The following is a 27,854-nucleotide window of genomic DNA, read 5'->3' on the forward strand; positions in this document are numbered from 1 at the left end:
CCTCCTCTTTGAGGATATAGCAAGTGTTTGTTAAATGGTCTGTTTGAGGTGGAGTTGTTTTTTTTTTTTCCAATGTATGCTTTGGCCACAAATACGAGTATAGGATTAGTCAACAACATTATTTGGGTATGAGTTAACAGAATAGGAACTTCTAAAAGTGAGATTTTCACTAGACAGTTACTTCAAAATTGCAACATTTTTCTTTCAGCCTCATGGTAAAATGTGTAGAATAGCATTATAAAACTGCACAAAATGTGCTTAAAAACTGCAATATTTTGTCTCATCCCCATGGCAAAATGTGAAGAATAGCATGAAATTAACTATAAAGCAGCACAATTGTCTCTCTGCCTCATGGCAAAATGAGTAGAATTGTGGGGAATTAGCTTTAAAACTACAGCCTTTTCTCTCAGACTCATGACAAAATGTGTAGAATAGCGTTATAAAACTGCACATTTTTCTCTCAGCACCATGGCATCTCCTTCATTGCACGTTTTAATGTGTTAAAGTTAAAGTGACATTAAATTTGCCTATGATCATTGTTGAAACGTTACCGCTACACAGGGGCGCCGGTCCGCTCGGTTTACACTGACTGAAGTGGGGATGTCTACAGTGAAGAAGAAGAAGAATAAGCAGAGAAGAAGCAGAAGGGGGAGAGAGGTACCACTTTGTCACAGGCTGCTATGTAGATGAACCTTTATTCAATTAGTTGTTATCCGGTCCTCCCTGTCTCAACGCGAGCCTTTAGTGTATCCTTTTAGAGATAAAACATACAAGGAAACCCCCTTTTGGATGTGCCGCTGTGAGTGTTTCTATCCGATCGTCGTTTCCGTCATCCCGATAATGAAGAAGAGGACTGTATCTGAGAAAAAACTTGAGGTAACTACCAGCAAATATTTACGGTAGCTAGCCGATGCTTTTCCCCTCACTGGTTACATGTTCATCCTTGCATGAAACTTGAGTAATTTGTTTTGCCTCCTCGTCCAGCCGCGTCACATTGTTTAAACGATTTATATTTCAAGGAGGCTGTATATCACCGACTAATAATGTGTAAAGGAGAATGGACCCGCGAATCGAGTGAGACATGGATGGGATCGCGAAACTGTAGCGATAGGTTACATTTATTCTTGAGGATCAGTGAAGATGGTGTTACTCTTACCAGGGTCAACTTCTTAGTTTGTATGTGGAATTTCCCCCATGTGCTCATTTTTTAAATTCTAGTTGGAAATGCAGGGCAAAAATAATCCCCATAAGAAGTGTTGTCATGATTTACGTAGAATGTTAATACTCGCTATAGCCTAATGCAGGCAGGCGCTCCTGCTATGTGGAGAAATTCTACCGCTTGATGGATGATTATAGGTTGCCCTACTTATTCTTTAGCCCACGTTTGATACATGAGTTTAGGTTAGTGTAAACAGTTATTTATCGGTGTTTGTGTTACTGATTTCTTTAGTGGGTTTACACAAGAGTGGAAAATAAAAAGAGAAGTACAGGTTCTAATGGTGGGAAAATAAGTGCCGGATAGCGTACACAACACTAGCGCAATAATAGCCTATCACCTTCAAACCTTTTAAAAACTTGCTGCTTTAAATCAGCAGTCAAGTCTTCGCCATGTTTGCAAATAAATGACGGATATAACAAACAACCAATTAAAGTCTAAAATGATCCAAATCATTTTCAAGTGTAACCAATTGTTTCAAGGAGTCGTACTTAAGGTGGGCTGGTGTTTGACACTATAGCCTAAAATCATTAATTTAGCCAACAATCTGTGATAACTATTATGTTAATGAATGATCATATAAATTATATATATATTTGCCTATTAAATTGTCCTTATCGTGTACTCATTTATTCAAACGATAAGTGTTCTGGGTAAATAAAACATCAATCCATGATAGGAGAAGACACCTTAAAAGGCGGGTCAAGTAAGTGTAGTGACAGATCAAGCAGCAAACGCAGTCCCTTCTAAACTGAGCTCATACATTATATTATAATGATTGACATGTACTTTATCAAACCAGAAATCGGATCTTGTCTTTACAGCCAATATTAAAGTTGCTAGGGAGGGTACATTAGTGTAGGTAAGGTTTAATGAGACTCCATTGGATTGTAATCATCGTCATGTCGGATTTATGTAAACTACAACATTGTAACAAAATGGCGACTGTTTAGGTCACGTCAGTAATGCAGGGCAGCACTGTTATTTCTTACAACTCAACTGATACAAGTCAAGGTTTGTTACATATTATCTTCTCGCTCGTTCGCGTTTCATGTTAATTTGAACATAAATTGTCATCATAAATTTCCGGTAACCATCCCTCGGCAGCTGTCAAAAAGCTCAACAATATGAATTGACGGTGTGCGGCTGACATTCAAGCTCGCGCCGACTGCTAAAATGAACAAATCCTTGTTTGTCGCTCGTTACGTATCCAAGCTGTCAAACACGCGTGCAAAAAGTCCAACTCCATTGCCCTTCTTGCGCTACTTGGTACTAATATGAAAATAATAGGATGGTGATAATACTAACTTCGCCACAGAGTATCCTAACGTTACTCCGGTCAGCTGGCGATGTTGCAATGAAACATTTATCTAACAGATAAAGATATCACGAACAATTGTAACATATTTAACTGGTTACATTTCGTCTCCCTTGTCGTGATGGTTATAGTCAGGGTGTCATGACTAATGAATCTTAACCTGATGTAGTACTGTGGTAAAATATAGATTGTCAATCAATGGATTGCGTTATCAGACTCGGACTACCGATTAAGGGCAATTCCATGGCAACAAGTGAAATTGAGACTGATTTTTCACTTTAAAATGTATGTCAAACGAAAACCAATGATTGCAAAGTTAAACAAACCATACCACTGCACAACGACTACTTTGAACAAGTTTCACTCAAGAACATTGCAGATGTCAAATTTGATACCAGAATGACTGTTTGCTGTTCTTCAAGTAAATGGGTTTTTATTTCATTTTCTGTGTGAAATTGTTAAAAGTAGACATTGTGCATAGTCAGTTTTTTTTGCAATATTTTTTTTGTTACATTTTAAAAGTGAATCATTTGAGTCGCTGAGTTACTGTGGAATTACCCTTAAATTAACATCAGCCTTTCCCTAACCTCCCTAGAGTGTCTTTAATCTTCAATCCCTCTGAACCGCATCATAACCCATCCGTTTCTCTAGAATGTTATTGACCTTCTTCATTTTAGTGTTTTGTAATGCTTCTCAGTATTAGACTGATGTTATGGTGACGTCTCAGAATGTAAAATACTACTAATCCAATGTGTCAAGTGTAGACTAGGGCGTATCCCTTACAAATTGCTACCCGTAATCAAATCAATCTGGTGTTTGACTAATGTGACTATTGACATAATGCGTTTTAGGCTTGCCCACTAGTACATTAATACTGTATAGTGAAGGTGCTGGGTAAAAATTATGGTTCTGTTATTGATTTTATTTTTTAGATTACAGTATTACTTATTCTTGACTTGTGATCTTGTTTATGATTGTGTTTTTTTTCTTTTTAAGGAATTGTGCGACCTCATTTGAAGGAATTGTGTTCTAGGTCGTTCGGTAACAGTCCCAACCTTCAAGGAATTTACATTCGGGCTACTTCTGTCTTCTTTTGTGAGGTGACGTGAGTTACTACCTTGGATGAAGATTTACAGCAGGATTGTAAATGTGTTAATGCCGAGGTGGAACAGTACCTATATTTTTTGTTGTTGTTGTTGACCTTTTCAAGATGTGCTGGATGTACCAAATGTTTCACAACAAGGAGGAATCTCTATGGGTCATTTTTTCCTGAATCTCATCGATTTAGCCATGGTGAAACTTACCAATCCTCTATATACAGAGTGGATTCTAGAAGCAATACAGAAAATCAAACGGCAAAAACAGAGGCCTTCCGAGGAGCGGATTTGCCATGCGGTGGCTACCTCACACAGATTGGGCAAGCGGACTGTTCTGGAACAGTTGGATTTAAGTGTTCACGATGGTTCCATTCTCAAAGTCACCAATAAGGGGAACGTGTCATACAAAGACCCCGAGCACCCTGGGAGAGGATTATTATCATCATCATCGTCGTCGTCGTCGTCGCTCAAACCTGTAAGTGCAAACCTCTCTATTCCATCGTCTAAAGGATCTATATGGAAACCGAGTGACCTACGCCACGTTGATTGGAATAAAGTCCTGAGGAGGGCCATCGAGGGTCTGGATGATAGCCGTGGTTCCTCTCTGAAGAACATCCAGAGGTACCTAAGGAACCAGGATGATCCATCGCACGTCCAGGACAACCCAGGGTTCCAGCAGAGGTTACGGCTGGCCGCTAAATGGGCGGTCAAAAACGGCCGGCTGGCGAAGGATGGTCCGCGCTACAGGTTGAACCAGGGGGTTAATGGAGCTGAGGGTAGGAGCCAGAGTTGTCCAGGTGCTTCCCCATTGGCTCTTCTGTGTGTCACTCTTCTTCCACATGAGAGAGACCAGGTACAGTATACTGACACTTGCCTCCTGTCTTCCTCTGTTTTTAGTGGTCTATGCTGATAATACTGTATTCCCTTTCACTGTAGATATACTATGCTACTCCATAGACTCTGAATCCTTTTCAGGCTATCGCTTATGTTGATGTTATATCTCCCCTCTTTCGCTAGTTTATTTTTTTACATTATAGAGGCCGTGTTTTATTTTAGTCATGGATCAATCTGAACACATTGTCCTTTCCCTCTGTAACGCAGTTGATTGAGCATTGTGCTTGCAACTCTAGGATAGTGGGTTCAATACCTGGGACCACCCATACGTAAAATACATGTACGCATGACTAAGTCATTTTGGATTAAAGCATCCGCTAAATTGAATTTTATTTGATTATCCCGTTAACCAGCTAAATAGACACTTGATTATTGTGTTTGACCATCTAATTTCTAAAAATTCAGTCAGATTTGGTTTCAGTTAAGGACTTGTGAGGCTCTCACTAATAGGCTTCAAGTACTGGGTGATGAAGCTGCTCTTGAGGAATGCAATTGGATGATAGCTGACTGTTGTGATGAATAGGGGAGCTCTCTGTGGGCCTGAATCAAGCTGTTGTGATATAATAATGCTGCTTGGAAACGCAGCAGTAGATCTCGCTGCTAGTTCAGTGTGTACTTGAGAACTAGGCATTGTTGACATTTTCTCTGCTCAGGAAACGTGCTTTGTAACTAACTGGCCATGCTTGTATTTGACAGAATAGATGGACTATGTTATTGTAGACGGAGAGTAAATAACAGACAGTAGCTTTGAAGTTCTTTGAGATAACACAGGAGAAGGGGGGGGGGGGGGGGTGCCTTGGTGATATACAGTATAGCCTATGATATAGGGCCATAAAGACTTCCTCTTAGCCTTCATTCGTTTTTCTTGACTATGACACAAGACTTATGCTTTTCACTCTGCAGAGATTGTGACTCCATCACTGACATTCAGCAGTAACTCACGCTGCAGGTGAACAATACTGTATTGACAATAGTTTTTTTACTTAACCCTCCTGCTGTCTTCCGGTCGAATTGGACTGATTTACAAGTTTTCTCTCTGAGAAATGTAGTTCATTTAATCTGATTGTCATATAAGGTTCCATGACTTTGTCCACACAGGGCGTCTGAACACACAACATACATTTTGATGATTTTCATGACATTTTGGGTGTTTTATTTAATTTTTGTACACCTGTGGTGTTCCCGGTCAAAAATGAACGGTCATTAGAAAATAATGAGTGACACTACAATTAGTGTATAAAATTGAGTTCAGGCACATGCCCATTTATCAGATGGACACACTTTCTCTCCCAGACCCCCACATCATGTGTGTTTGAACACACACACAATCATCTCACTCCCCTTCTTGGCTTCCATGGCAACCCCCACGGGAACCTTTCCCCAATAGAATCTTTCCCCCACGGGAACTACACCTGTTGGCATTCTCACAAACAATTGCAACACTGTTTCAATAATAAACTCAGCAACATCCCTTTTTCAGGACCCTGTCTTTCAAAGATAATTCGTAAAACTCCAAAACTTCACAGATCTTCATTGTAAAAGGTTTGAACACTGTTTCCCATGCTTGTTCAATTAACCATAAACATTTAATGAACATGCACCTGTGGAACGGTCATTAAGACACTAACAGCTTATAGACTAGGCAATTAAGGTCACAGTTATGAGAACTTAGGACACTAAAGAGGCCTTTCTACTGACTCTAAAAAAAACATCAAAAGAAAGATGCCCAGGGTCCCTGCTTATCTGCAAGAACGATTGCATAAATGTCCGTACTGAGAGACGCATAAGACAGCGCTACAGGGTGACATGACGGACAGCTGATCATCCTCGCAGTGGCAGACCACGTGTAACAACACCTGCACAGGATCGGTACTTCCAAACATCACACCTGCGGGACAGGTACAGGATGGCAACCACTGCCCGAGTTACACGAGGAACGCACAATCCCTCCATCATTGCTCAGACTGTCCACAATAGGCTGGGAGAGGCTGGACTGAGGACTTGTAGGCCTGTTGTAAGGCAGGTCCTCACCAGACATCACCGGCAACCATGTCGCCTATGGGCACAAACCCACTGTCGCTGGACCAGACAGGACTGGCAAAAAGTGCTCTTCACTGACGAGTCGCGGTTTTGTCTCACCAAGGGTGATGGTCGGATTCGCGTATATCGTTGACGGAATGAGCGTTACATGGAGTCCTGTACTCTGGAGCGGGATCGATTTGGAGGTGGAGGGTCCGTCATGGTCTGGGGCAGTGTGTCACTGAGCTTGTTATTGCAGGCAATCTCAACGCTTTGCGTTCCAGGGAAGACATCCTCCTCCCTCATGTGGTACCCTTCCTGCAGGCTTATCCTGACATGATCCTCCAGCATGACAATGCCACCAGCCATACTGCTCGTTCTGTGTGCGTGATTTCCTGCAAGACAGGAATGTCAGTGTTCTGCCATGGCCAGCGACGACCCCGGATCTCAATCCCGTTGAGCACGTCTTGGCTAGAGGTCGACAATTCATCGGAATAGTCGATTTAATTAGGGCCGTTTTAAGTTTTCATAACAATCGGAAATCAGTATTTTTTTGGATGCCAATTTTGCCAATTAGAAAAATATATTAATTTTTTAATACCTTTTTTTATTTAACTAGGCAAGTCAGTTAAGAACACTTTCTTATTTTCAATGACGGCCTAGGAAAGTTGGGTTAACTGCCTTGTTCAGGGGCAGAATGACAGATTTTCACATTGTCAGCTCGGGGGATCCAGTCTTGCAACCTTACGGTTAACTAGTCCAACGCTCTAACCACCTGCCTCTCATTGCACTGTACGAGGAGCCTGCCTGTTACGCAAATGCAGTAGAAGCCAAGGTAAGTTGCTAGCTACATTAAACGTATCTTATAAAAAACAATCTATCAATCATAATCACTAGTTAACTACAATTAATTAACTAGTTAGCTACATATTGTTGATGATATTACTACTAGTTTATCTAGTGTGTCCTGCGTTGCATATAATCGATGCAACGCTGGGGGATGATTTAACAAAAGCGCATTTGTGAAAAAAGCACAATCGTTGCACGACTGTACCTAACCATAAATAATAATAAAATAAAATATTATTAACCAGGTGAAATTGTCACTTCTCTTGCGTTCATTGCACGCAGTCAGGGTATATGCAACAGTTTGGCCAACTAATTTGCCAGAATTTTACGTAATTATGACAACATTGAAGGTTGTACAATGTAACAATAATATTTAGACTTATGGATGCCACCCGTTTAGATAAAATACCAAACGGTTCCGTATTTCACTGGAATAATAAACGTTTTATTTTCAAGATGATAGGTTCCGGATTCGACCAAAGGCTCATATTTCTGTGTGTTATTATGTTATAATTAAGTCTATGATTTGATAGATCAGACTGACTAAGCAATGGTAGGCAGCAGCAGGCTCGTATGCATCCATTCAAACAGCACTTTCATGCGTTTTGCCAGCAGCTTCGCACAGCGCTGTTTATGACTTCAAGCCTATCAGCCTAATGGCTGGTGCAACCGATGTGAAATGGTTAGCTGGGTGCGCGCTAATAGCGTTTCAAACGTCACTCGCTCTGAGACTTGGAGTACTTATTCCCCTTGCTCTGCAAGGGCGGCAGCTTTTGTGGAGCGATGGTTAACGCTGCTTACAGTGTGTCTGTTGTCGATGTGTTCCTGGTTCGAGCTCAGGTAGTGGTGAGGAGATGGACAGAAGCTGTTACACTGGCAATACTAAAGTGCCTATAAGAACATCTAATAGTCAAAGGTGTATGAAATACAAACGATATAGAGAGAAATAGTCCTATAAATACTATATTAACTACAACCTAAAACGTCTTACCTTTTGGAATATTGAAGTCTCATGTTAAAAGGAACCACCAACTTTCATATGTTCTCATGTTCTGAGCGAGGAACTGAAACGTTAGCTTTTTTACATGGCACATATTGCACTTTTACTTCTCCAACACTTTGTTTTTGCATTATTTAAACCAAATTGAACATGTTTCATTATTTGATGCTAAATAGATTTAATTGATGTATTATATTAAGTTATAAGTGTTCATTCAGTATTGTTGTAATTGTCATTATTACAAATAAATAAAAATCGGCCAAAATAATCGGCATCGGCGTTGAAAAATCATAATCTGTCGACCTCTTGTCTAGGCCCTGTTGGATCGGAGGGTGAGGGCTAGGGCCAATCCCACCAGAAATGTCTGGGAACTTGCAGGTGCCTTCGTGGAAGAGTGGGGTAACATCTCCCAGCAAGAACTTTCAAATCTGGTGCAGTCCATGAGGAGGAGATGCACTGCAGTACTTAATGCAGCTGGTGGCCACACCAGATACCGATGTCTGTGGAACTTGTCTCAGTTGTTGAATCTTGTTAAGTTTCTTGTTAAGTTTACTGAAAATAAACGCTGTGACCGTGAGAGGACGTTTCTTTTTTTTTGATGAGTTTATGTTGAACTTTTCTCACAGCTCTGGTGTATATAATGCTTTTTTGAGGCCTTTCTCACAATTCATTCTGTGGCAGCACAATCACCAAACAATAGTGAGGCTCTTGATCATATCTTTGATCATGACACTGGTGAGGAAGAGAGAGAGTCCTTGTTAAACTCTGACACAAAATAGTCTGTGATAAAAGGCACAATATGAGTATTTGTTATAGTAAAAATAATCCATACATTACGCTTTTGTTTTACTCAAAAACGAGTTGTGTGAGCTGAGGTCAATGAGGCCTACAGGCCATAAATAGCAAATAGAAGATCAAAACTTGTAATGTTCACAAGAACTTAAGTCGATTTTTAAAAGATCTAACACAACATTAGGTGATAATATGTATTATTATGGATTTATAATCAGCTATAATGGGGTGGCCATTTTAGGAACACAGAATTAATTAACATGAAACGAACACAACAGGAGGGTAAAAAAAATGGAAGAGAACTTCACGGTGAAGTCCAAAGCATTGGAAGTGTACCATTTCCTGTTGCTTTGAACAACTGACTAGGTGTTGCTAAGTAGGGTCTTCACACACACCCACTAGATGTGCCTGATATGAGACAAGCTGAAGGAAAGAGAACCCCCCCCCCACACACCAACTTAGGTTAGGGAGTAACAACAAACCAAACAGGAGAGATAATACTTTGTTTAACAACTTACAGGAAGTACTAAACAGCTGTGTATCTTTTCCAACATTTCTCTTGCCATCTCCAGCACTGGCCCAGCAGCCGTAGCCCTTCACACTCGTACCCGTATAAGTGTTGAAAATGGCAGATTTTGGACATTGACAAGCGCCTAAATATAAACGCAGTGGCTGTACAGTAACACGCTATACATGACGTCAGAGCTCAGGGTCTCCGCTTCACAGCTCTGAATGGGTTTTGACTGACAGACGTTCTGAACTTGAGCACCTCGTGCAACAAGTTGACCCATCCCTTCCTCTAATTGGACAACCTTTTTGGTTGTCTGAGTGAGGGAAATACTGTAAATTAAGAGGATTTGATTAGATCTTAATGTATTTTGAAAGATGAGACGTTAAAGATTCTAAGAAATATCGCTTTGATGTCATACAAGCAAGCAAAAACACCTGTGAGTCCAAACGTGCACTTCACATATCTATGTCATAAAACTCATGTTCAGTTCAGAGTCAATGTTTATGATCTCTGTGTTTTGATGTACAGTTACATGATGTATTACCCTGGGTTGTCCTGAACAGAATGAGTCTATGTTTGTCCTATTTTGAAGCAAATTTGCCACGGACCATGGATCTGAATGCACACCTCCCCCATTTTTTTTAAGACAATTAAATATTTTTTATTTGACTAGGCAAGTCAGTTACGAACAAATTCTTATTTTCAATGACTGCCTGTTCATGGGCAGAACGACAGATTTGTACCTTGTCAGCTCAGGGATTTGAACTTGCAACCTTCCGGTTACTAGTCCAACGCTCTAACCACTAGGCTACCCTGCCGTCCCTACACTCTAACCACTAGGCTACCCTGCCGTCCCTACACTCTAACCACTAGGCTACCCTGCCGTCCCTACACTCTAACCACTAGCCTACCCTACCCTACCCTACCGTCCCTACACTCTAACCACTAGGCTACCCTGCCGTCCCTACACTCTAACCACCAGGCTACCCTGACGTCCTTACACTCTAACCACCAGGCTACCCTGCCGTCCCTACACTCTAACCACTAGGCTACCCTGCCGTCCCTACACTCTAACCACCAGGCTACCCTGCCGTCCCTACACTCTAACCACCAGGCTACCCTGACGTCCCTACACTCTAACTACCAGGCTACCCTGCCGTCCCTACACTCTAACCACCAGGCTACCCTGCCGTCCCTACACTCTAACCACCAGGCTACCCTGACGTCCCTACACTCTAACCACCAGGCTACCCTGCCGTCCCTACACTCTAACCACTAGGCTACCCTGCCGTCCCTACACTCTAACCACCAGGCTACCCTGCCGTCCCTACACTCTAACCACCAGGCTACCCTGCCGTCCCTACACTCTAACCACCAGGCTACCCTGACGTCCCTACACTCTAACCACCAGGCTACCCTGCCGTCCCTACACTCTAACCACTTGGCTACCCTACCGTCCCTACACTCTAACCACTAGTCTACCCTGCCGTCCCTACACTCTAACCACTAGTCTACCCTGCCATCCCTACACTCTAACCACTAGTCTACCCTGCCGCCCCTACACTCTAACCACCAGGCTACCCTGCCGTCCCTACACTCTAACCACCAGGCTACCCTGCCGTCCCTACACTCTAACCACTAGTGTACCCTGCCGTCCCTACACTCTAACCACCAGGCTACCCTGCCGTCCCTACACTCTAACCACCAGGCTACCCTGCCGTCCCTACACTCTAACCACCAGGCTACCCTGCCGTCCCTCCACTCTAACCACCAGGCTACCCTGCCGTCCCTACACTCTAACCACCAGGCTACCCTGCCACCCCAAATATAGACTCATCTATTTGTTGGACCAGTTTGCTCACAACCAAAAATAAATAAAAGCACACTCCCAATAACATGGCTAAACGGGATCCCTGGACTGTCCCGGGAATATAAAATGATGACCTGAGGAAATTACATGTTCCCCCTTATGTCTAATCCACAAAATCCACAACATGCACAGTAGCAGATAAACACTATTTATTAAGGAAACGGTCTGTCTTTTCAGAAAGGGGGTCGGGTTAAAAGTGGAAGTCAGATTTTGTTGTGTGCAATTTACCAATAAAGTAATCTCATCCTAATTTTTCTATTTCAATTTAGGACACTGAGAAGACTGTGTCCTTTCTCTCATGGCGGTAATGACAAACTGCTGGATACGAAGAACCAGGTTTCTGCCGATTTCTTGTCTCTGGGTACTATAGAAAAAGTTTGAATCCTTGCAGTAGGAGGTGACTTCTGGATTGCTTTTTGCGTAGGGATAACAAAACATATCTGCAAGGACTTGCACTTTCTCAAGAGTGAGTAAATGTAGGTAGCAACTCTTTCATGAAGGCAATCCTTGAAATTGCTCGAGTAGTATGAGCGTCTTTTCAAACCTCGAGGGCCTCGACCTCGTGAACCACGCCACCGATCAAAAAGACATGCTTTCTTCTCTTGCAAATTCAACAGGAGTTCACAACTGTTTTTTTCGTTATTTACAGAACTGTTATTTACAGAACTACTCTGGGACCAACTCGTAAGCCCAAAGGATTCTTTAACCAGTGTCATGAGCTAAAGTGACGTACACTTTCTGAGCTTTTACCACAAGGAGCAGTCAACAGATATCTCATGGCTATTTTAGAGATGTGGCAATCTGCTTAAACAGAGTACAATATACGTCCACCTCCTTCCTCGTTGAAAGACGGTACAAGCCAGCTGTTCCGACCAAGATCTAACTCTTTTAAGGGTGCAGGAAGGCATGACTGCATTGAAAATGCTTCCATCTCTATCTCTTTTAAAGGAATGGAATGCTCACGTGCAGCCAGAGAACGTTCATCTTGTTCTAATGTTGCTTTGGTGGCCTCCCAATTCTATCTGGTTTTTAAACAAATGATCCGCTCCAACTCCAATCTCCATGGTGCCCATTTAGCCTTTTGTTCTATCTCAGATGCACATCTACAGGTTGTACTCGACTACCCGTAGGGTATGAGCTGTTATTTCCTTTTTGTACATTTTATCCAGTTTTTCCCAGGTAGAGTTCCCCACAAATGCTCATATCAAAGTGTGAGTGTTTTTTATGCAAGTTTCCACTGTTTTTCACCAATCTTAGAACGCTTCTGAGTGGTTGTCAGTGACAAACTCTACCACAAAAGTGCCTTTTGAACACTCCTATCTGGGCACAGTAGAGCTTCAGATTTAGAGTGACTACCATACTCCTGGTAAACAAGATCCTGGATGAGACCCCATTTTGTTACGTTCCCGAACAAGAACTCAAAAAAAATCGTCACTCAGAACGAAAAATTGAACTTTTTTATAAATGAACCACTGACAACCAGAATGAAACAGGTGGGATTTTAAAATTGGTTCTGGAAAGCAGGGTCTTACAAACACCCACCATGGACACCGACTAGATTTGCTTGATATCAGACAAGCTAAAGGAAAAGAGAAACCCCCGCCCGCCAACTTAGGTAAGAGAGTAAAAATAAAGGTGTAGCAAACCAAACAAGGGAGAGACAAGATAAAATGCTTTAACAACTTAGAGGAAGAGCTGAACATCTCTCATGCCATCTCAAGCACTGGCCCAGCAACCCTTAATAAATATCACCTGCTTTCAGCACAATGTGCACCCCATGCCAACATGCCAACAGTAAACCATTCTAGATTGCAATTTCCACTATTGGAAACATTATCTACCCTTCAGTTTCATTCTGAATATCAGGAAATAACACCCTCGACTGTGCAGTGACAAGTTTCGGTGTCTGGTCAGACCCAAGTGAAACTGAAATGTTAAGACACTGTAATAAAAAGCATATTATTGATTTAAAAAAATTGAATCTCTCCTAATTTGAAATGTCTAGGCCCGTCTCCTTTTGCAGACTTACAATAACACTCTGCTCTCATGCTATTTTGGTGGTGACCTCACTAAGCTCTTCTAGTTCACTGTGTATTTCGAAAAGATGTCCTTGCAGTTAGCGAGTAACAACTCATAACTAGTGGGTATAGGAAATGAGAAAGTCTTGGAAAAGAGCATTCTTGGGTGAAAGTTTATTAGATTCTAAAGTGTTTGGCAGGAACAAAGGCAAGGAATGAGATTGTTTTTTCACTCCCCTCACTGTTATGTAACCTCTTCTTCAGTGCAGCTCTGCCTGGCTTCTAGAATAGCAGCAGTGTTCTAATAGAACCACAACCCCTTTGCGGAACACAACTGTGTCTCTTTCAAGCACTCTAATTTCCTGTAATGTACTTCATTTGGAAGCCCCTAGTCAATCAGCGGAATCTTCTTCAGCTGTCTTTTTATTCTGTTATTTTTCAAATGAGCTCCACTAACTTTTTTTTATTCTCTTGGTTTAATCACCAGTCACAAGCTTTTCCCTGCTGTAAAACATCTCCGATGACCAGCCCAGTCTGTACCAGGCTTGACTTTAAATTGTTAGCCACAGAATGCACTGCACTTGTTATATCATCTTAGGCTCATATATACAGTGCCTTGCGAAAGTATTCGGCCCCCTTGAACTTTGCGACCTTTTGCCACATTTCAGGCTTCAAACATAAAGATATAAAACTGTATTTTTTTGTGAAGAATCAACAACAAGTGGGACACAATCATGAAGTGGAACGACATTTATTGGATATTTCAAACTTTTTTAACAAATCAAAAACTGAAAAATTGAGCGTGCAAAATTATTCAGCCCCTTTACTTTCAGTGCAGCAAACTCTCTCCAGAAGTTCAGTGAGGATCTCTGAATGATCCAATGTTGACCTAAATGACTAATGATGATAAATACAATCCACCTGTGTGTAATCAAGTCTCCGTATAAATGCACCTGCACTGTGATAGTCTCAGAGGTCCGTTAAAAGCGCAGAGAGCATCATGAAGAACAAGGAACACACCAGGCAGGTCCGAGATACTGTTGTGAAGAAGTTTAAAGCCGGATTTGGATACAAAAAGATTTCCCAAGCTTTAAACATCCCAAGGAGCACTGTGCAAGCGATAATATTGAAATGGAAGGAGTATCAGACCACTGCAAATCTACCAAGACCTGGCCATCCCTCTAAACTTTCAGCTCATACAAGGAGAAGACTGATCAGAGATGCAGCCAAGAGGCCCATGATCACTCTGGATGAACTGCAGAGATCTACAGCTGAGGAGGGAGACTCTGTCCATAGGACAACAATCAGTCGTATATTGCACAAATCTGGCCTTTTATGGAAGAGTGGCAAGAATAAAGCCATTTCTTAAAGATATCCATAAAAAGTGTTGTTTAAAGTTTGCCACAAGCCACCTGGGAGACACACCAAACATGTGGAAGAAGGTGCTCTGGTCAGATGAAACCAAAATTGAACTTTTTGGCAACAATGCAAAACGTTATGTTTGGCGTAAAAGCAACACAGCTGAACACACCATCCCCACTGTCAAACATGGTAATGGCAGCATCATGGTTTGGGCCTGCTTTTCTTCAGCAGGGACAGGGAAGATGGTTAAAATTGATGGGAAGATGGATGGAGCCAAATACAGGACCATTCTGGAAGAACCTGATGGAGTCTGCAAAAGACCTGAGACTGGGACGGAGATTTGTCTTCCAACAAGACAATGATCCAAAACATAAAGCAAAATCTACAATGGAATGGTTCAAAAATAAACATATCCAGGTGTTAGAATGGCCAAGTCAAAGTTCAGACCTGAATCCAATCGAGAATCTGTGGAAAGAACTGAAAACTGCTGTTCACAAATGCTCTCCATCCAACCTCACTGAGCTCGAGCTGTTTTGCAAGGAGGAATGGGAAAAATGTTCAGTTTCTCGATGTGCAAAACTGATAGAGACATACCCCAAGCGACTTACAGCTGTAATCGCAGCAAAAGGTGGCGCTACAAAGTATTAACTTAAGGGGGCTGAATAATTTTGCACGCCCAATTTTTCAGTTTTTGATTTGTTAAAAAAGTTTGAAATATCCAATAAATGTCGTTCCACTTCATGATTGTGTCCCACTTGTTGTTGATTCTTCACAAAAAAATACAGTTTTATATCTTTATGTTTGAAGCCTGAAATGTGGCAAAAGGTTGCAAAGTTCAAGGGGGCCGAATACTTTCGCAAGGCACTGTATCATATGCTCAGGTTACCTGTGATGTAAACACTCTAAAAAGGCTCATAGGACTCACTTTTTAGGTAACCTAAGCATATCTCTATCTAGTCCCTGAGACAGGCCAACTAAGATCTATCCTTATTGTAACAATGCCTTTATTTTTCATGTGGTCCCACTGGCCAATTGTTTAGCTACAGCTTTTCATTGTGATAACTATTTCACTATAACATCCCTGCAGATGAATATTTGTCCTAAACACCTAGGCCTTTCACATCTAGTTAAATCTTAATTTGCAGCTTTGGGGGATACAGCGGATGTAAAGTAGCCTATGCTTGTGAATTATTTATTGTGATCAAGTGCAGAAGAAGCAGCCTATTTAGATACTTACTAGAGTTTGAACAGTTCTGCTGATTTGCAGGTAGTTTAAACAAAAATGCTCCAAACACGTATGGCCTTTAACATGAAGTTGAATCTTCATTTGCAGCTTTGGTGGAAATGGTAGTTTTCTGATGGGATATACAGTTGAAGTCAGACGTTTACATAAACCTTTGCCAAAAACATTTAAAATCACTTTTTCACAATTCCTGACATTTAGTTATAGTAGAAATTCCCTGTCTTAAGGTCAGTTAGGATCACCACTTTATTTTAATAATGTGAAATATCAGAATAATAGTAGAGAGAATGATCTATTTCAGCTTTTATTTCATTCACCACATTCCCAGTGGGTCAGAAGTTTACATACACTCAATTAGTATTTGGTAGCATTGCCTTTAACATGTTTAACTTGGGTCAAATGTTTCGGGTAGCCTTCCACAAGCTTCCCACAATAAGTTGGGTGAATTTTGGCCCATTCCTCCTGACAGAGCTGGTGTAACTGAGTCAGGTTTGTAGGCCTCCTTGCTCGCATACGCTCTTTCAGTCCTGCCCACAAATGTTCTATAGGGTTGAGGTCAGGGCTTTGTGATGGCCACTCCAATACCCTGCCTTTGTTGTCCTTAAGCCATTTTGCCACAACTTTGGAAGTATGCTTGGGGTCGTTGTCCATTTGGAAGACCCATTTGCGGCCAAGCTTTAACTTCCTGACTGATGTCTTGAGATGTTGCTTCATTATATCCACATTTTCCTCTCTCATGATGCCATCTATTTTGTGAAGTGCACCAGTCCCTCCTGCAACAAAGCACCCCCGCAACATGATGCTGCCACCCCTGTGCTTCACGGTTGGGATGGTGTTCTTCAGCTTGCAAGCATCCCCCTTTTTCCGACAAACATAAAGATTGTCATTATGGCCAAATAGTTATATTTTTGTTTCATCAGACCAGAGGACATTTCTCCAAAAAGTATGATCTTTGTCCCCATGTGCAGTTGCAAACAGTAGTCTGGCTTTTTCATGACGGTTTTGGAGCAGTGGCTTCTTCCTTGTTGCGCGGACTTTAAGGTTATATCAATATAGGACTCGTTTTTATTGTGGATATAGATACTTTTGTACCCGTTTCCTCCAGCATCTTCACAAGGTCCTTTGCTGTTGTTCTGGGATTGATTTGCACTTTTCGCACCAAAGTACGTTCATCTCTAGGAGACAGAACGCGTCTCCTTCCTGAGCGGTATGACGGCTGTGTGGTCCCATGGTGTTTATACTTGCGTACTATTGTTTGTACAGATGAACGTGGTACCTTCAGGCGTTTGGAAATTGCTCCCAAGGAAGAACCAGACTTGTGGAGGTCTACAATTTGTTTTCTGAAGTCTTGGCTGATTTCTTTAGATTTTTCCCATGATGTCAAGCAAAGAGGCACTGAGTTAGTGTATGCAAACTTCTGACCCACTGGAATTGTGATACAGTGAAATAATCTGTCTGTAAACAATTGTTGGAAAAACTACTTGTGCGATGCACAAATTAGATGTCCTAACCAACTTGCCAAAACTATAGTTTGTTAACAAGAAATTTGTGGAGTGGTTGTAAAACGAGTTTTAATGACTCCAACCTAAGTGTATGTAAACCGCCGACTTCAACTGTATTGTGATCAAATGCAAATGTCCATCCTATTTAGGCTAGATGGGCCTACGTACTAGAGACCGACAGCCCTCCTGATTTGAAGTAGTTTAAAGGACAGAGCTTGAAAAACCAACTGTTTGTTAGAGCAACTTCCTGTTTCTACTTTCTGTGGCCCATTGTTCACAATGACATAATGCCCATCTAGCCAAGGTCGTGAGTTCAGTTCCCGTGGTGATCGATACTCATACTAAATATGCACTCCCTGTACCAGACTGTAAGTCTCTTTGGATGAGTGGCATATCCGCCAAGTGGCAAATTTAAACAATAAGGCCTGAGGAGATGCGGTATATGGCCAATATTCCACCACTAAGGGCTGTTCTTTAGCACGTTGCGTCATGCCTGGATACAGCCCTTAGCCGTGGTATATTGGCCATATATCACAAACCCCAGAGGTGCCTTATTGCTATTATAAACTGGTTACCAACGTAATTAAAGCAGTAAAAATAAAAAAAAATGGTCATACCCGTGGTATACCGTCTGATATTCCACGGCTGTCAGACAATCGGCGTTCAGGGCTCGAACCACCCAGTTTATAATATCCTATATTCTGTTCAACTATAATAGTTTGTTGAAGAGCTGAGGAGCTGAGGAAAGTGTGTAGCCTATCCTACAACAATGAAGCACCTGGTTAAATAAAGGTGAAATATAAAATATTTTAAAAAATCAGCTCTATAGCGTTCATTCAAGAGTTACTGTCTTAACGTAGACTGAGGCAAGCTGATATTTAGGGTTGGGCAGTATGCAGATGTTAATACCGTTTCAGTAGCATACCGGGGTATACGGTATTACCGGAAGTGCACACAACGGGGCTCTTCTATCTAAAAATATGTTATTCAACGTTTTTGGGGACGCACAAAACAATTCCGGCAACAGGGATCTTGATCCAGGAGGTGCCATTTGGCAAACTCCAAGCTGACTGTCATGTGTCTTTTACTGAGGAGTGGCTTCCGTCTGACCACTCTACCACAAAGGCCTGATTGGTGGAGTGCCTCCACAGAGGAACTCTGGAGCTCTGTCAGAGTTACCATCTGGTTCTTGGTCACCTCCCCGACCAAGTTCCTTCTTCCCTGATTGCTCTCGGAAGAGTCTTGGTGGTTCCAAACTTCTTCCATTTAAGAATGATGGAGACCACTGTGTTCTTCGGTACCTTCAATGCTGCAGAAATGTTTTGGTACCCTTCCCCAGTTCTGTGCCTTGACACAATTCTTTCTCAGAGCTCTACGGACAATTCCTTCGACCTCATGGCTTGGTTTTTGCTCTGATATTCACTGTCAACTGTGGGACCTTTTATATAGACCGGTGTGTGCCTTTCCAAATCATGTCCAATCAATTGAATTTTCTACAGGTGGACTCCAAGTTGTAGAAACATCAAGGATGATCAATGGAAACAGGATGTACCTGAGCTCAATTTCAAGTCAAATACTTTTTCCTTTATTTTTTACATTTTTAATAAATTTGCAAACTTTTCTAAAACTGTTTTCGCTTTGTTATTATGGGGTATTATGTGTAGATTGAGATGTTATTTAATATATTTGATAATAAGGCTGAAAAAGCCAACGAGTCTGAATACTTTCTGAATGCACTGTATTGAGTGACTAGGCAACAGGATAGATGATAAACAGTAGCAGCAGTGTATGTGATCAGTCAAAAGGCTCAATGCAGATAGTCCGGGTAGCTTGGTTAACTATTTAACAAACTATTTAGCAGTGTTGTGGCTTCGGGGTAGAAACTGTTCAAGGTCTTGTTGGTTCCAGACTGCTTGCTGTGCGGAGAGCCTATAACTTGGGTGGCTGGAGTCTTTGACATTTTTTTAGGGCCTTCCTCCCCCCTGTTATAGAGGTCCTGGACTCTTTGCAGTGAGAGAGAGAGATACAGAGCCATAATATAACATGTCTCTTTGGGAAACTTTTGTGTGTTTTACTGTTTTTCACTTTTTGTTTTATCTATTTGTAAAAATGTTTCCCACGCCAATAAAGCATCCTGTCTCACTGTAGTGTAAAGCTTTCTTAATCACCTTTTTCAGACGATCACATCCCCCCTTTCAGATTGAATGGATCAAGGCCAATCTTTTACATATATTACGGTAGAGTACCTCTGTACAAAGAGTACACGGAAAAGATGGGTTTTAAGTCAAGATCTACAGCACCTTACAGCACTGAGGGCTTATGATGACTTTATTTGCATCCATTAGAACGTTGTTTTTGCTTTCATACAGCATGAATACAGATATTATGTACAGCATATCATGCTTCTCGTCCATTCTGACACTTTCTAACTGACCCCATCCCAAAATGCACTTTGTTTCTCTTCCCAGCTATGTTTTGGCCCCATCCCAATATACATTTTTATATTTTAGTAAATTAGCAAACGCTCTTATCCAGAGAGACTTACCAGTAGTGAGTTCATCATTCTGTTTGTACTGGTCCCACGTAGGAGTTGAACCTACAACCCTGGCATTTCAAGCGCCGTGCTCTACCACATGGGACCATGCAGTTTCTGTTTCTCTACCCAGCTACACGCTGACCCCATCCCAATATGCAGTTTTCTGTTTCTCTCCCCAGCTACGCGCTGACCCCATCCCAATATGCAGTTTCTGTTTGGGAACGAAAGAGTCCAATCGGGACAAGAGGTCAGAGGAGCTTCTGTCCTGTGCAGACTGTGGAAGCAGCGGTAAGTTCATACCCTTTTTACACTACTGAGCTGAAGTGGACCGAGCGGTACTGGACTTGACCTAGTTACAGATCCACCATTTCTCAGTTACCTAGAGAGCATCGGTCCACTTTACAAGATGTATGTGTTTTGAGATCTCACTACCTGGCAGTCAGACTACACAGAATAACTGATGTAAATCACCTTGCATCCCACATAACTATGCTACTCGTAATGTAATCAAGCTTAGTGATTTTATTCTGCGCCTTATCTTACTCAAACTGATTTCCTCCAACAAACTGGCCATATCCTAATCGGTCTGTGTACTAATAGTACTACACACTATTTATAATTTACTATTTAGTTCAAATGTAACTAAATCAAAACAACATCGCCGAGCTTATTTAATATTTTTTTTAACCTGTTTCTCCTCTGGGGGAGTTCCCGGTGCTTGGAAAGCAGCCACGGTGCGTCCTTTATTTGAAGGCTGTATCACAACCGGCCGTGATTGGGAGTCCCATGGCCCAGCGTCGTCCGGGTTCGGCCGGTGTAGGCTGTCATTGTAAATCAGAATTTGTTCCCAACTGACTTGCCTAGTTAAATAAATAAAATAGGATCAGCTTGATCTCCCCCTAACTGTTATAGACCAATTTATATCTTGCCCTGTTTATCAAAACTTGTCAATAATCAACTGACTGGTTTTCTTGATGTCTATAGTATTCTTTCTGGTATGCAATCTGGATTCTGCTCAGATTAATGTCACTGCAACCTTAAAGGTCCTAAATTATGTCATTGCCCTTGATTCTAAGCAGTGTATTTTTATTGACTTGGCCAAAGCTTTTGATATGGTAGACCATTCCATTCTTGTGGGTCAGCTAAGGAGTATTGCTGAGTGGTCATTGGCCTGGTTTGCTAACTACCGCTCTCAAGAGTGCAGTGTATTAAGTCAGAACAGCTGCTGTCTTAGCCACTGCTGTCACCAAGGGTGTACCCCAAGGCTCCATCCTAGGCCCCATGTTCTTCTCAACATAGTTCAGGCAGTAGGAAGCTCTCTCATCCATTTATGTGCAGATGATAGTCTTATACTCAGCTGGCGCCTCCCTGTATTTTGTGTCAAACGCTCTACAACAAAGTGTTCTTAGTGTTCAACAAGCTTTCTCTGCCCTTAACCTTGTTCTGAATACCTCCAAAACAAAGGTCATGTGGTTTGGTAAGAAGAATGCCCCTCTCCCCACAGGTGTGATTACTACCTCTCTGAGAGTTTAGAGCTTGAGGTTATCACCTCATACAAGTACTTGGGAGTATGGCTAGACGGTGCACTGTCCTTCTCTCAGCACATATTCAAGCTGTAGCCTAAGGTTAAATCTAGACTTGGTTTCCTCTATCGTAATCGCTCCTCTCACCCCAGCTGCCAAACGAACCATGATTCAGATGACCATCCTACCCATGCTAGCTAGATTTATAGATCGGCAGGCAAGGGTGCTCTCGAGCGACGAGATGTTCTTTACCTTTCGGCCATCAGATTTGGCAACAATGCTACTTATAGGACACATCACTGCACTCTATACTCCTCTGTAAACTGGCCATCTCTGTATACCTGTAGACCCACTTGTTGATGCTTATTTATAAAACCTTCTTAGGCCTCACTCCACCCAATATGAGATATCTACTGCAGTCCTCATCCTCCACATACAACACCCGTTCTGCCAGTCACATTCTATTAAAGGTCCCCAAAGCACACACATCCCTGGGTCGCTCCTCTTTTCAGTTCGCTGTAGCTAGCGACTGGAACGAGCTGCAACAAACACTCAAACTGTGTTGTGTTGCTGCCATGTTGTTGTCATGTGCTGCTGCCATGCTGTGTTGTGTTGCTGCCATGTTGTTGTCATGTGCTGCTGCCATGCTGTGTTGTGTTGCTGCCATGTTGTTGTCATGTGCTGCTGCCATGCTGTGTTGTGTTGCTGCCATGTTGTTGTCATGTGCTGCTGCCATGTTGTGTTGCTGCCATGTTGTTGTCATGTGCTGCTGCCGTGCTGTGTTGCTGCCATGTTGTTGTCATGTGCTGCTGCCATGTTGTGTTGCTGCCATGTTGTTGTCATGTGCTGCTGCCATGTTGTGTTGCTGCCATGTTGTTGTCATGTGCTGCTGCCATGTTGTGTTGCTGCCATGTTGTTGTCATGTGCTGCTGCCGTGTTGTGTTGCTGCCATGTTGTTGTCATGTGCTGCTGCCATGTTGTGTTGTCTTGGGTATCTCTTGATGTCGTGTTCCGGTGTCTCTCTTGGTGATGTGTGTTTTGTCCTCTTTATTTTATTTTGTATTTTTTTTATCCCCGTCCCCACAGGAGGCCTTTTGCCTTCTGGTAGGCCGTCATTGTAAATAAGAATTTGTTCTTAACTGACTTGCCTAGTTAAATAAATAAACATACTAGGCCCCTCCCATACTGAGAATAGGTCATCCATTACACCTTATCACATTACCCCTTCTCATTATCAGCTGTTGTCAAGAACACGTGGGTCTGAAAATATGATTCTCTTCCTCAATGGCATGCAGGGAATTCTACTAGGTGCAGGGAATTCTACTAGGTGCAGGGAATTCTACTAGGTGCAGGGAATTCTACTAGGTGCAGGGAATTCTACTAGGTGCAGGGAATTCTACTAGGTGCAGGGAATTCTACTAGGTTGCAGGGAATTCTACTAGGTTGCAGGGAATTCTACTAGGTTGCAGGGAATTCTACTAGGTGCAGGGAATTCTACTAGGTGAAAGGTTCAAATGAGTATGACATCCTGGCATTTATCACATACTGGAATATATATATATATATATATAAAAGCCTATTTGGGCATACCCAGTCAGCCTATTACTTAGAACGCAAGTACTGCAAACCTGGACTCAGTCACTGTCTGAATCCCAAACTGCACCCTGTGTCCAATGGGTCCTGGTCAAAAGTAGTGCACTATATAGGGTGCCTCATTTGGGATGAAGCCACAGAATGACAGGAGGAATCCCTCTGGAGGTCCACACCTCCACAAAACAACGTAGTCAGACTGAGCCAGGTCGTATGTAGCTAGCAGAGGTGGTTTCAAGGTCAATCTGCAATTTGTGAGTCTGTGGTTTAAACAGTGAGGGGGGGGGGGGTGTATACCCTGAGATGGTAGCAACTCTAGTGTTGTTGGGACCGACGCCATATTCCACCTGTAGCATGATGTTCTCCTGCTTTAGGCTTAAACCCTTCTCCTTTAAGAACGTATTAGAGGAACGTTGTTAAAATTGGATAGTTGAGGGATCAAAATCACTACCAACCCATGATGGACTGAGGAAGGCAGATTCTGCTTAAGTGCCATTTTAAATTATTATTATATATATATTTTTTTTAAATCACTCAAGTCGTTGAGTGAATGGAGCTCGTAGCTCTCAGAATCGGAATGCACCAACACTCTGAGAACACGCCAGGCAGCGATGAGAGCGGGCAAGGGGATCAAAGGTCATCCATTTCCACAGCTGTAGATTAGTGACATTTTCATTTGCTGTTCTTTTAGTTCCAGACAGAATTTGCTGCTGCAGCTAGCCCTACATAAAATGCAGTCTGCTAAGGAGTGGATTGTTTAAGGAACTGTTCTGCCAGTGACGTTTTTATAGAGCTCAAATTTGACTAAGTAACGTTGAGGTGGTTTTCATTTAACCGCTCTGTAGTGTACACACATTGTGTTCTGGGTGTAAAACAGCTGTTTTACAGCCATGAGAGGGAGACGGGTGAGAGAGAGAGAGGAGTCACGCTTTTTAAATGACTTTCATGGATGGGCCCCCATTAGACTGAGTGCTGCTACTGTTTCTGCCTCATTAAGATCAAATTATCTTTAATTAACTGCTCAGATGTTTGATCATACTGTGTTTTTTTTATTTTTTTAATATGCCGCTTGTGGGGGAAAAAAGAGGTCTACGGACCCACACACCCAAGTACAAACGCTGCTCAACATAGTTGACGATGCAAAATGTTAATATTTAAAGTGGAATTGACAGTGTTTTAGCGACATGATATCTTATTAAAATCAGATTCATTTACACCCTCGGGAAGAATGATGCCTTTTTTTTTTTCTTCACATTTTCTGACCGGCGAGACTACACAGACCGGTGCGCCATTGCCAATCAGAGCTACACTAGGCCTATATGCAAATAATATATGCAAATAAGACATTTGCCATACGGGCATTCCATCATTTTAACTTTGAACTGGACTGTGTATTTACAGGCAGTAGCAACGGTGTTACGTTAGATCAGATTCTCCATTAGCCACAAAATACACCTGAATGGATTTCTGGTGTGACCGATGTGAAATGGCTAGCTAGTTAGCAGGGTGCGCGCTAATAGCGTTTCAATCGGTGGCGTCACTCGCTCTAAGACCTTGACGTAGTTTTTTCCCTTGCTCTGCCGCGGCTTTTGTGGAGCGATTGGGTAACGACGCTTCGAGGGTGGCTGTTGCAAACAATGCAGTGCACATATTGACATCAGCTAGCTAACTTTTTTTTAATGACCAGCACTGTAGGTGCGCGAGACAACTTTACCAGCATCAAAGCATATGTATCGATGAATCGTTGTGACATATGAAATACGAGTGATAATATTTACGTAGTTATTACACTGATGAACGTGTTAAATAATTATTTGACATGCAGTCATATTCAGGTCCTGATTGGTCAACAAGCTTATTTGACACGTCAAATAGTGTTATTTTACTTTAATATTTTTTTGACACGCAAAGACCCAAACGGCATTCCATAGAAATCCTGGTTGAGAATTAAACAAATTAACCACGAAACAGCACAGCTAGTAATTGAAAGAAATAGGGTTTGATTATGTTTTACTGGTAATGGGGACATACGTAAATGCCAACAAAATAACTTTGTGTGTATGTGTGTGTGTGTGAACTTTATTTAACTAGGCAAGTCAGTTAAGAACAAATTCTTATTTACAATGACGGCCCGGACGAAGCTGGGCCAATTGTGCGCCGCCCTATAGGACTCCCAATCACGGCCGTATGTGATACAGCCTGGATTCGAACCAGGGACTGTATTGACGCCTCTTGCGCTGAGATGCAGTGCCATAGAACGCTGTGTGTGTGTGTGTGTAACTATTTAACTGTACTGGAATGCTTAAAAAGCTGCTAAAATTTGAAATATAGTTATCGTTTTTTGGGGGGCAAGGAAAATATTGGATATTGGTATCAGCCAAATATTTCATATCACTACTTGTGCAGAGAAGCACGAGATTGAACTTCAGTCAGATTTCTGGAGTTTTCCCCCTTAGTTAACACTATCAAGATTTAGTATGCTAAACTAATTATGCAAGATATTTTCTTGTAGGCGGAACGCATTTGAGTAGGGTTCTATTGCATTTACAGGCACAACTCAGCCTGTACTTCACACAGACTGGTGCAGCATAACCAATCAGATCTGCAGTAGGCCTATATACAAATAGATCATTGCTATATATGGATCTGTGCCATTCAATTTCAACTGGACTGTATCATTTTTTTGTGTATTTATTTTTTAAACAAATTTCTTTCTCCCCAATTTCGTGGTATCCAATTGTCCCATCGCTGCGACTCCCGTACGGACTCGGGAGAGGTGAAGTTAGAGAGCCGTGCGTCCTCCGAAACACAACCCAGCCAAGCCGCACTTCTTGACACAATGCCCGCTTAAAACGGAAGCCAGCTGCACCAATGTGTCAGAGGAAACACTGTACACCTGCCGATCGTGTCAGCGTGCATTGCGCCCACCACAGGAGTCGTTAGTGCGCATTGGGACAAGAACATCCCTGCCGGCCAAACCCTCCCCTAATCTGGATGCCTCTGGGCCAATTGTTCGCTGCCCCATGGGTCTCGGTTGCGACTGGCTGCGACAGAGCAGGGACTCGAACCAGGATCGCTAGCCTTAGACCACTGCCCCATTCGGGAGGCCCAAAACTGTGTTTACAGCCGCCTGAGCAGTCACGAGTAGATGCGCTAGTTTTGAGATCATAGCAAGAGCTGCATGTAGCCACATGCACATTTTTATTTCCTATCCTTTGTATGTTAGTGAGCTATTAGCCCAGTTATAGATCATTTGTAGTCAGCAATGGTGGAGTGATTGCATCCTCCGAGAGCACAAAATGTGTACATTGCTTCTGTCACGAACTCTGATACCTCCTGCGCCTCGAACTGTTTCGCTCTGTTGTTTCTGAAGTTTTTTTAATTTTGTTCATATGTCTGGACTGGATGTTTACCAGCTAGCTAGGTTGCATTGGAGCCCACTGCCTGGAATAGCAAACAAACTTTTCCAGCACTGTAGAAGCTGTTTATTACGCTCTTGCCTGGTACAATAGTGACAATCCGGAGTTCTAATGCGGCCATTGTTTGTTTACGGAGGATTACAGGAATGAGGTGTAGCTATCCTTTGCAAGCAAATTTCAAATGCAAATTGGAACTTTATTGTTCTCAACTCCTGTGGCTGGACACCGCTGGGCTTGATGGATGTATCCCTGCCTTGACATCTGTCCTTATTCAAATGGCCTGTGTTACCTGGAACTTGCCTGCCAAGGAAGTTGTCTCCATCTGCTTCTCCTCCTCCTCATCTTGTAGTGGAGTATAACGAGAACAGCAAGAGGATTGCTCCAATCAGCGATGGTCCCATTTCACAAGTTGTGGAAACAAAAGGCAGCAGCATGCTGCAAAACGGAGTAGAGTGTCTGCGAGAGGTCCGGAGCAGATCGACATGAAGAATAGCTTTGCTGCCCTGGTGCCTGATCTACCTGTGGCCTTCATCGCTAGGACTGCCTGTGTCTGCGACAGCTTAGCTGACTCCAGCAGCGGCTTCGTCGCCCAGTTCGGCTCCTCTCTCTGGATCTGACGGGGCTCATCCTGCTGTGGAAGGTCTGAACCTATAGCCGGGAGCTGCGTGCATACGCTATCCTGTTTCTCGTGGGGCCGTGAAAGGTTCCACGAATTATGCGAGGGGTAGAAATGGGTTGATTTCTCCATCACCCTTCTCCGGCCGTTGTGTTGGGCAGTTCAATGGTGAGAAATGTCTCAGTCCCTGGTGCAAAAACTTGCTATCCAGGAGAATGTGTATCGGTCATCAATATGCTGCTCCCAGACATTATACACCTGCATCAGGACATCAATAAGCTCCTCCCAGACATTATAAACCTGCATCAGACATCAATAAGCTGCTCCCAGACATTATAAACCTGCATCAGGACATCAATAAGCTGCTCCCTAACATTATAAACCTGCATCAGGACATCAATAAGCTGCTCCCAGACATTATAAACCTGCATCAGGACATCAATAAGCTGCTCCCTAACATTATAAACCTGCATCAGGAC

General features: G+C 42.4%; 1 protein-coding gene across 2 annotated transcripts in view; it reads left to right on the forward strand.

Moving 5' to 3' along the window:
• Positions 1-582: 582 nt before the first annotated feature.
• The window catches only part of LOC139376981 (histone acetyltransferase KAT6B-like), an 88,205-nt gene continuing 60,933 nt past the window's right edge, over positions 583-27,854 (forward strand). Inside the window, exons 1-3 of one of the 2 annotated variants that reach the window (XM_071120013.1) lie at positions 583-876; positions 3,531-4,484; positions 20,407-20,515. In XM_071120013.1, the coding sequence (XP_070976114.1) occupies positions 3,789-4,484; positions 20,407-20,515 (805 nt within the window). In that variant the 5' untranslated portion in view covers positions 583-876; positions 3,531-3,788. Of the gene's footprint in view, positions 877-3,530; positions 4,485-20,406; positions 20,516-27,854 lie in introns of those variants that run through there. The other variant, XM_071120015.1, reaches the window with a different exon arrangement.

This window comes from Oncorhynchus clarkii, chromosome 20, assembly GCF_045791955.1.
Source record: "Oncorhynchus clarkii lewisi isolate Uvic-CL-2024 chromosome 20, UVic_Ocla_1.0, whole genome shotgun sequence".
NCBI lineage: Eukaryota > Metazoa > Chordata > Actinopteri > Salmoniformes > Salmonidae > Oncorhynchus > Oncorhynchus clarkii.